Source organism: Antechinus flavipes, chromosome 6 (genome assembly GCF_016432865.1).
Source record: "Antechinus flavipes isolate AdamAnt ecotype Samford, QLD, Australia chromosome 6, AdamAnt_v2, whole genome shotgun sequence".
NCBI lineage: Eukaryota > Metazoa > Chordata > Mammalia > Dasyuromorphia > Dasyuridae > Antechinus > Antechinus flavipes.
In genome coordinates, this window is record NC_067403.1 from 101,849,923 (window position 1) to 101,861,040 (window position 11,118).

General features: G+C 37.6%; 1 protein-coding gene across 2 annotated transcripts in view; it reads right to left on the reverse strand.

Annotated features, from left to right (window-relative positions):
• Positions 1-1,740: 1,740 nt before the first annotated feature.
• MFAP3L (microfibril associated protein 3 like) overlaps positions 1,741-11,118 on the reverse strand; it is a 66,955-nt gene continuing 57,577 nt past the window's right edge. For both annotated transcript variants that reach the window (XM_051965991.1, XM_051965990.1), the window contains exon 3: positions 1,741-8,958. In XM_051965991.1, coding sequence (XP_051821951.1) covers positions 8,009-8,958 — 950 coding nt within the window. In that variant the 3' untranslated portion in view covers positions 1,741-8,008. The remainder of the gene's footprint in view (positions 8,959-11,118) is intronic.

An 11,118-nucleotide genomic window follows, 5' to 3' on the forward strand; every position in this document is an offset into this window, starting at 1 on the left:
GCTATTCCCATTTTATAGATGATAAAACTTAAGAAAAAACAGTTAAAACTGAGGGTTTTGGGTCAGTTAAGCACTGATCCTGAAGTCATAAGGACTTGAGTTCAAATTCAGTCTCAGACACTTACAGAAAAAGAGAGAGAGAGAGAGACAGACAGACAGACACAGAGAGAGACAGAGAGAGAGACAGACAGACAGACAGACACACACACACACACACACACACACACACACACACACAGACCTGAGAGTCTTTCTAATGTTTTACTTTTTACAGATAGAAGAAATCTCCTCTGTAATAATATTTTTGTATTCTGAACAGCTTTCTTTAGATGATTCTAGCTTTAGCTTAGGATCATAGAATAAAGACCTATAAGGGACTGAATTAGTTGTTTAATCTAAATCTTTCATTTAAGAGATGAAGAAACTGAAGCCCAGAAACTTAATCCAATTCCCACACATTCTAAAAGTATTAAGTGGCAGTGTCAAAATTTGAACCCATGACTTTAAAGTTACAATTACTTATGGGTCATGGAACTCAAGTTGTCGTGCCACACTTCTCTTTAATTGTCCTGATTTAGTTTCCCTAAATTGTTCTGCCTCAGTTTAATTAACTGTTCTGCCTCAATCCCTTTAGTTGCAAAACCCCCCTCTGGTTCATTAAGACTGAGGACCATTTGTTCTAAGGTTATAAATTGAAAATGTGAGGCTCAAGAAGAGGGGGAGATCAGACTTCTTGGCTCCTACTTCCTTCTGCTCTCAAGAATTTATGACAGAGAGGGTAGCCCTCTAAAATATTCCAAAAGATAAGACTATCCTGGATACCTCACTGACATCTTTACTTCTGTTTATTCAAACATCCTACTCTAGCTTTTAGTAAGAATTTATGGCCTCCCCCGATCCTGACAGAAGTTTCTCACTCTTTTCTTTCTTTGTTCGAAAAAGATACATAGACTTGGGATTCTCCCATTCGTCACTGGATACTTCGAGACGAGAGTCCTGTCCAGTCAATTATCCTCTGCAATTAATAAAATATCAAAAACTCTCTAATCTCTATCTTGCCTCAGTTTCTCTGGCATTACAAAGTTATATCTATTATTTTTCTTCTGTTGTTTATGTGTTGAACACTACTATAGTGATTTTTTTTTCTTTCTCCCTCTATTTTCCATTTCTTTTCTTTACTATGCTGCTTTTCTTGTTCACTGGTTCATCCCTATTTACCTGTTTTCTTCCTTTCTGATCTAGTTGCATTCAGTTACTAGTCTCTGGGTTGACTAATTAACCAATCAGAACATTCCCTTGAAATCTGCTTCTATTTTAGGACTTTTCATCAGCTTCTTGGTAAGACAGCTCTCTGACAGTGAAGTATTCCAATTATTTGAATTTTCTGGATAAAAGGAGACTTTACCTATTAGGTCTGACAGTTTGGTTCTACTTGGCAGGGGTGGGGGGCAGGGAATTAAAACTGTGGTACATAGGTTTCTGTCCCCAAAATTAAATTCTAAAGGATGAAGACTATAAATCATGTCATATGGAGAGTTAAGACTTCCTTATTCAGATAAAGATAAGTTTTGTAAAAGTTATTCCACTTTACTATTCCCTCCAAAAGTCTGCACAAATGGAAAATTTGTTCACAAAACTAGTTGAGTACAGATTCATATGTTGGAAATCCACAGTAAATCTACACTTGTTTTTGAAAAACTGTCCTTCGGGAGGGACACACACACACATTTAACAATCCTGTGCAATTTTTTTTTTTTTTTATTGAAGCAACAATCAGTTTACAGGATGGATCACATTTTTTTTTTTTTTTTTTGGCTGTTGTTACATCCATTAGATGCTGCCATTTGTTTACATCTGTGAAAGAACATTTACAGTTCACAAAATCACCAGACAATTTTATGATATTTTTGCTCAAAGAAATCCCCTTTTCATTTGCTTATATACCCATTACATGGCAACAAAGGACTCCCAGAATGACTGAATTATAACAAACCAGACTTCAGTGTGGTCATTCTCTTTGAGCCTAATGAGCTTTTAACCACTCTGTGATGTCTGAGAGATACCTTGAAGGCTTCTGATTTTTTGTTTAGATGGAAGGCAATTATGACAACATTTGAGTAGAAATGCTGCTTTGTAGCTTTTTATGTTGTCTCTCTATTCAATTTTTGAATATAGTAATACTCTCTGGGACTTGATCATTTATACCTCAGCCTTTAAAAGTCTCAATTAAAGACTCATTGTTCATTATTGCCTTCATAGAGCATTTACTTGTATAATATTCAAAACACATGCTTTTGGATAAGATAAAAAAATAGCTTCACTAAAATCCAAATCTCCCCTCATTCCTACAAAGCTTTTTAAAATCCAAAACATAATTCTTAATTCTATCAACATTTTTTTTGCAGGGGTGGGGTGGAAATAGGAGGGTGTGTAGACCCTGTCATAACATGAGAACTCCCCACTCTGGAAACCCCTTCCACCTTTGCAGAACCTAAAACTCAACTTCAACTTAGTCTTAGGGAGTTGTTGGGAACTGAAAGGTTAACTTACTCAGGAACACAAAATCAGTATATGCTAGAGGCAGGATTTTAACCTTGGTCTTTCTGTTGCCAAGGACAATTCTTTAACCATTAAGCCACTCTGTCTTTCATCATCATTAACAGCAACAACAGAATGTTTTTCGTTGATTTTTAAAATTGTAAAAATTAGTATCCCAAAGCCAATAGGTACTTAGAAATAATTATTGAATGAACGAACAATGAGATAAGATAAAGTTTTAAAAGACAAGTTTATCAATGATCATAGAAACTGAATCAGAGATAAGGGAATTAAAGTCTCCAAATAATAACAAAAGGCTGTCCAAGACTGAATCAAATAGCTAAACTGCATTTGGAAAGATGGATCCAAAACAACATTATCTTATTAATGAAATGCTAGGGGTGACAAATATGAAATCTCTGTAAGGATTCAATCATAGATTATAACTTCAAAGTGTGAGCATTGATTCTATCCTCTTTCTAATATGTTTAAAACAGAAAAAAAAAAGTGTCTGAATTCCATTTCTAAAATCAGGTTCCCTCAGTGGTTTAAGTTGGAGTTTTTATATATGAGTTAGTTGGTGTTGGTTTAGATTTTTATTCACACCAGGTTAAAATTAGAAGCTGAAATAATCCAGCTTTCTTGAATTCACTGATGAGGCAATGAGGCCCAATGAGGTTTATAGTCACACACATTGCGAGAATGACATTACAATTCTGGTCTCTTGGCTGCCCTGCCTCTCTGCCTCTCTTGCCTAATTAATATCCCCCAAATGTTTTTGGCACCTCACATTGATCACTAGAAATAAAAAGAAAACCTGTGCTGATCTCACACCATAGTGACAGTTGAAGCACTCACTTAATTCATGTTCTTGTTCCATTGAAATATATCTACATAACTGAAATATAAATTTGTGGACTTATACTCATTTTCCCAAGTGAAATGAATCTGAATTTCTATCAAAAAACAAAACTTATTTCCAATAGAGGAAGAGATCACAGATTCAGATGGAGCTGGAAAGGACTTCAGAGGCTTTAGAGTTTAAGCTCATTTTACAGATGAGGAAATTGAGGCATTAGAGAAAATGTCTTGTCCAAGATCACACAGATTGTAAGCATCAGAAGTGAAATTTGTATCCAGGTCCTCCAACTCCTAAAGCCAGTACTCTTTCCCCTTTAAGGATCCACCTCTTTGTGTAAGATGTCAGGTCGCTTGGTCCTGAAAAGGATGCTCATAAGCATCGTGTACATATCTCTAGGGATGTTAAAATCACAGGACAAGAGAACTTGGGATGATGGAGAACATTCAGATACTTAAGATTTTGATACACCTTGTACCACATTTGGTTCCTAGAAAGCTGAGTCAAGTATTGGTATTTATTTCTGTTCATTATGATGTACAAAAGGTGTGGACAGTAGCATATGTGCCCTAAGCATATGAAAATATAATATATAAAACAGAATTATTATAAATTACATATATTTTCAATATAAAATTCTGTATTTTCCACTTAAGAGAACCTAATCAAGTTCAACCAAGCTGACAGGTCATTTAAGTGGATCAAATAGACATATATTTCCAAGGCTTCTCCAGTCTTTTAAGAAGCACACATACAAGAATGAGTCTTGAGATAAGACAAGCATTACTCAGAAACTTGAGCATCTGCCTGATTTTAGGGTGACTGCCTAAGATCCAAAGGACATGGCTTGGAATTAATTTGCTATGAAGCTTTAAAAAACATGCACTCTCTGGGTGCACTTCAGTTGGATTATTCTGAATTTCTGTATCACTTTTATTTTTGAAAATTCAGCTTAGAAAAGGAGTTTCCCCAGATCTGAGACCCCAACAAGAGAAGTTGTACAGGGCCAGACCAAGCTGCCAGAATGGAAAAATATTGATGAAGGGAGAGCTCCCATGCAAAGGAACATTTTAGATGTTTTGTGAAGTTAGAAAAATCAGGTTACCTCCTTTAGCCTGAAGTGATGAAAACCAGTCTTCTGAATACCCATCTCTATTCCTGCTTCATGGGAAAATCTCTCTTTTATTAGCTACCTGTCATTAAATCAGAACCAATGTGGAGTAAGATGCTTCTGAAGGGAAATACACATGTGATTGTGGGAGGTACAATGACTGACAAGCTCAGAATTAGAAAGAGAACATTCTAAATCATAACATTACAAGATGATTGATCTACAGTTGGAAGGCACCTCAGAGGTCATCTAATCTAGCCCCTTCATTTTACAGATGAGGAAACTGAGGCCGACAGATTAAAGGATGTGCCAAAGGTAATAAATATTAGAGGTTGGATTAATCTAATTCTCTGACTCCAGAGCAAATTATGTAGATAATGAGTACTTACTAAATTTGTCTGTTACCCAGTGTACACATCTTAATTCTTGGTGATCTCACATAATCATGAAATGTTAAAAGACTTATCTATGAATGCCTCCAGTATGGTGGTTGATGCTGAATATTTCTTTGGGAGGATTTATCAGATGACATGGGACTGGAATAGCAAAGGTGAGAAATTGTGGATGGATCTCAATTTGTACCAAGGGAGGAAGGCCCAAGTTGATGCGATTATGGATCTGTACACCTGAGGAGGAATACCACTTGCTAACTGCTCATGTCAGGAAATTCACACATCTGTTAAACATTTTATTGTTCGTCAGAGTAAGGTTTGGTTCTCTCTTTCACTGTTATCAAGTCAAATAGGGGCCCAGAGTAATCTCACTTTCCCATTCCACAAAACATAATTGTTACCTCTCCACAGTAGATGAGAATTGCCATCAACCTCACCAAACAGGGAACTAAGACTTCCTGATGCAGAGGCAGTTTTAGAAAGGTCATTCCAATTTCCTTTTTTCTTATAATCGCTACATATGCAAAATCTATAGCTATTACCAGCTTCGAATGTAGCTTTCTCCAGTTACAATTTATGTTACTGGAAATTATGGATAAATCCATAATGTACATGGTTTTGTGCATTTAACAATGAACCTCTCTTCATACAGATGCTGTAATGCTCACTCAGTGGAATGATGTCAGTATTCTCTCTCATACCACCAGCTTTAAGTAAACAAAGATTTTTCTAGGTGATCCCTAAACCAAAGGCTAGGGTTTTTTCACAAACCAAGGATACCATGTTATCTTGACTAAAAATGAATCTTAGAACAGGAATAGGAAAGGTAATTTGAGATCATTTCATTTTCCAGATGAAGAAACTGAAGATGGAGGTCAAATGATTTCCAATGGTTACTCAAAGTAAGTGTCAGAGGCAGGACATGAACTCAGGTTATTGGATAGCAGAATCAGTCACTTTCTACTGTGACACAATGACAACTAATAAGCAGCACCTGGGAAGCACAGATGTAGCTTGTTTTTTGTTTTTTGTTTTTTTTTAATGTGTGTGTTTTTGTCCAAATGTGCCTATAGGACTGTAGTTACTCTTTTCTGGAGATTAGACTAGATTATTGAAATCTACCTATTTTTAGTTTGCTAGTCCTCCTAGTTTCCCTATCTATTATTTGATGAAATTTGGACACATACATTTTGTAGATGGTACTCTATTGCTCAGAAAAGGGAAAGTTAACAACTTTACTTGTCTTAAAGCAAAACAACATAGGTCATGTTAATATGAAGAATTCCTTTTCATAGAGCATTCCAAAACATGAGAAAAAGGTCAGTTTTCTTCTTGTTTTGACTTTGATTTTAGTTCTTTTGGTTTAATAAATATAGAAATGTTAGGATTCCAAGGAGTAAACAAAGAAATCCTTGATTAGCCTAGTGCCTGGCATATGATAGGTGCTAAATGCTTATTTCCTTTCTTCCTCTCCTTTTTTCCTTCCCCTTCTTCCTTCCCATCTTTCTTCCTCTCCTTCCTTCCTTCCTCTACTACCCATAGCATATTTCTCATTCTCTTTCTCTACTAGTAATAGCATTATAGATTTTTTTTTAGAGCTGAAAGTATCTTTGGAGATGATATAATCTAACTTTCCCATAAGGAGCTCATCATAGGATCAAAAGTTGGAGCCAGAAAGTATCTTAAGAGACTGTGTTTTACCCCCTCATTTTCCAGATAAGAAACCTTGAAGCTAAGAAGTGCTTTATTCAGGGTCACTTACTTGTTTGGTTAGTGGCAGAACCAGGATTAAAGCCCAAGTCTCTTGAATCTAGTTTTTTGTTTTGGAACTATTCTGCCTCTCACATAGCTACATTCCTCCCACAGACCCTAACAGCAGTTTTGGTAGGAGATCTGGTATGAGTGTTCTATGGAACAGAAGGCTTCTATCTCATCCCTTGGGCCAAGAGTTGGCCAGATGTTCCCTTCAACACATCTGGTTCTAAACCTTCGTGGAGTTTCATATCACTCAATCTTATCTTCTGTTTGAGTCACCTAATGACAGCTTCAGGGGAGCTTCTCTAAAAAGACTTCTCCGAGAATATGTCTGATGTTTTTTATTTCTGAAGTCACAACTGTTTCTAGGATCTTAGTGTATGGAGAATGACACTGTCTATCTGTGAATAAAACTGGATTGAGGTGTGGGGTGTTGGGGAACAGACACATTTAACTTCTGAAAATCTCCCTCCACATGTCAGTGGGGCTCTCCAAAGGCCCTCAGAATCCAATTGGTAAACAGATTTTTATTTGGCTCTTAAAGTGCTGCATCCTGGGCAGGAACCTCATGTTCACAATAGCAATTTCATTGTACAAAATGCAACAGAGGAAAGTAAGGAAGGGATAGGGAAAGAAAGAGAAACGTGACTTCTTTCCAGGAAGTCTAGTCACTCTTTGCAGCTCTACAAACGGCTACTAGATGTCAGCCCTGGAACAAGAGGCTGATACAAAAGTCTCTGAGGTAAATGTTTCAAGGGGAAAAAATATGAATATAGAGAGACAATAAGGGCAAAGACAACTAAACCAGAAAGAGCAATTAATATTAATATAATAACAATTACTCTATCATAACCAAACAGCATTGAAATGGGGGAGAAAGTGCCAAATAATCCATGGACATACTTTTTAAAAGGGAAAAGAAATGCAGCGTACAAATTACTAAGGGAAGAGAGGGGACTTCCTGCAGCAGAGAACAGAAGGAGCTCTCAAACTCAGAAGGACATATGGTATAAGGGTGCCTTCTGCCACCAGGTTATTCAGCCTGGAAGAGAACATGGCCTAAAACATCTCAGTCCACAACTTAATGGGCCATAGTCTGTTCAAGACCATCTCTTCTATCCACTGGTGTGTCTGGTGTGTAAGGCAGGAGGGAGGAGTTCTAGGTGCACACACACGCGTGCACACAATAACACACACTGCATTAATAGCTTTCCCCTTTTAAAAGAGCATCACTCCTATGTATGTTATGATAAGTCTACTGGTAAGGCTTTAGCGGCAAGTACATACTATATCTGTGTTACAAGGAGCAGCCCCTGATTTTCTCGATATGCATAGCTTTTTCAGAGTTAAGTATTATACATGGCTTTCATAAATAATACAGGTATTTGTTACATTTGCCATGGCTGGCTCAGTAGGCTTCAGGTGAGCAGATTCCAGCTGCCCTAGAGAGGGCACAGGTTCTGAAGGGGGTGCTGCTTCAGGAGGCATTACCTCCCTACAAGCCTCAGTTTCTGCCAGAGGCTCAGTGGGTGATTCTGGCTCCTCTGGGACAACTGCTGCCGCAAGCACCTCCTCATCCTTGATCTCTACCTGTACCCCCTCTTGGTCTTCCATGTGGTCCTTTTTGGACAGTGGGTGAACAGACACCTTGATGGCAATCTGCTGAGGCTGTTCATGAAGGGACGAGGCGTCGGAGTCGCCAGTGGGTGAGTCACTCCGCTTGAGCGCGTTGGGGATTGTATAAACTTCCTCCCCATCCGTAGCTTCCTGGCCCTCGGGGGTGTGCCTCACAAAGTTCTGGCCCTGTTCCTCCAGGCCCACCACTTCCATGATTTCTTCCATTATCGTCCTACAGTTCATAATGAGGGGAGGCAGAGGGACACTCCTGGCCAGCTCCTCAATATAGCGGGCAAACTCCATGGTTTTGAACTGGGTGACTTTGGCAAGCTCAAGAGTTTTGGCTGAGGTGATGATTGGGATACGCTTAGCGATCTCAAAGGCTTTTTGCAGTTTCTCTGCTCCTTCTGTCCTAAAGAACTCATTGATTGCTTTCTCCGTCTTTTTCAAGTGGCTGCTCATCATGCAGAGTCTGGTGATGTTTAAGACCATGACTATGGTAAAAGCCACCAGGCAGACAATCATGTAGTAGATGCCCATGTCCCCAGAGGTAAAGATGACTCTCAGTGTCACTGTATTGTTCACGGTGCCATAGATGTTAGAAGCGACACATGTGTATTTGCCTCGGTCTGAAAATGACACCTGGGTAATGTTCAGTAGTCCATTGTCTTGAATCCACCATTTTCCTGTTGGGAAGGAAGAAAAAAATTCAGTCAAAGATGTACAACTATTATGTTTCAGCAATTACTGTGCAAGGCTAGCTAACATATTCCTTGGTCAATAATAGAATCTTTAAGCCAGAAATAAACACATAGAAAAGTAATTTCTATTTTTCATACATCTTTAATTGGAAATGTCAAAGACTTATTCTAACTTGCATCACTGATCCACTAGGACCCCTGATCTAGAGGATCTGAAGAGTATGTATGGAAGGTCAATTTAAAATCTAGAATGATACAGAATTAAAAAAAAAAAACAACTTGGATTTCGGGGCAGTTAGGTGGCTTAGTGGATAAAACATCAGCCCTGAAGTCAGGAGGACCTGAGTTCAAATTTGACTTCAGACACTTAACATTTCCTAGCTGTGTGACCCCAAGCTACTTAACTCCAATTGCCTCAGGGGAAAGAAAAAAACTTGGATTTTCCATATAACTATTTTAATGGAATATGGATTTTAAACCTGGAGGTCATAAGATCCTTGATTTGAAGGGTATCTAGGAAGCTCATTTTAAAATACAATAACTTGTAATATATTATTTAAGGTAGTTTTTTTTAAAGTTTTGTTTGTCAAATATAAAATAATAAAAACATTTTAAAAGAAAAAAACTTTAAAAGAAACTTTTACTGATTTTGGTTTTATATCAGTTATTTCTGGAAAGCTGCTTCCCCTCTATCTAATATTTAAACTTCTCCTTGTCCCACTCAGAAATGGACAGATAGGAAAATTAAGTAAAACGGCCTAAAATATTGATAGCATCTGACAATGTATACAACTTTCTTTCTTAGTAGTCCCTTTGTTAGTAGTCGTAGTACCAAAGTAGTACTTTAGTTAGTAGTAGTTAGTAGTAGTAGTAGTAGTTTTGAAAGTAGTCCTTTCTGTTAAGAGGAGGCTTAGCAGGGTTGTAATGTTTAACAATTATTTCTCTGGGAAAAAAATGTGCAGAATACTCTTTTGAGTTTAATTTGCTATGGCTAATATTTTCTTTATCACTTAAGTCTAGACATTCAACAATAAGTCAAGCCCCAACTTGTGGTGCTTTCTGATTTCTCAGGGGTAAATCATCTCTTGAGAATCTTTAAGAACTGGCTTTAGGACAGACCTGGGAGGGAAATATATTTTCTTTTCTGTTCCCCAGAACCAGAGTTGGTTTTTCAATTTCTTACAATCCAGATTTTCTTATTTACTTATCCTGTTGTAGGTTCTGCTTATATCACTATCAATTCACACAAATTTCTGTTATTTGAAACAGCCTGAAATTCCTTGCTTTCATGTAAGTTACTATCTACTAAGCATAGAAATTCGGACTCGTATTAATTTTCTTCCATTGAGTCTAGCTGTGCAGATACATTAAGACCTCATAAAGTATTTACTACATCTGTAAGGAATATTCTCCTCTCACTACTCCACTGAGCATCTCATACACACACTCATAAACACACACACACACACACACACACACACTCACACACACACTTTTCTATCTTTCTCTGAGTCTGTGTGTGTGTGTGTGTGTGTGTGTGTGTGTGTGTCTCCCCACTCCCCCAACAGACTAATTGGGTCCCTGCCTAACCCCAATATTATGATTTTGATAGGTCCCAAGTTGTATGTTGGGGATTTTCTTAGATTTAGAATAAGTCATGGGCAGAGGCTTGCTGAGTGATTCCTGGTTCTGAATCTGAACTTGGGGGTCTGGTCTGATTCTGAGTCCTTGAGAATAGGGAAGGGAAGAGAACAAACATTTATTGTCTACTACGTGCGAGGCACTGTGTTACATGCTTTTATTTTAAAACAAATATTGTTTTGTTTGATCTTCCCAATAAACCAGTGAAGTTGGTGGTAGTACATTCATTTTACAGTTAAGAAAACTAAGGCAGATGATAAGTAACATGCCCAGGATCATACAGCTAGATAAAGTGTCTGAGGTTAATTCTGAATTCAGATCTTCCTAACTTTAGGCCCAATTCTCTACCTACTGCACTACCTCTATCTGCTTCTCTCTGTCCTGCAGCCTAAAGTTCAGAGATTCTAATTTTCAGTGGGTCCAATGGAAGAGAAAAAAAAATCTTTATTTTCACCAATCTTTGGTTTTCTTTAAAATCTTATGTATTTTATGCTTTTAAAATCA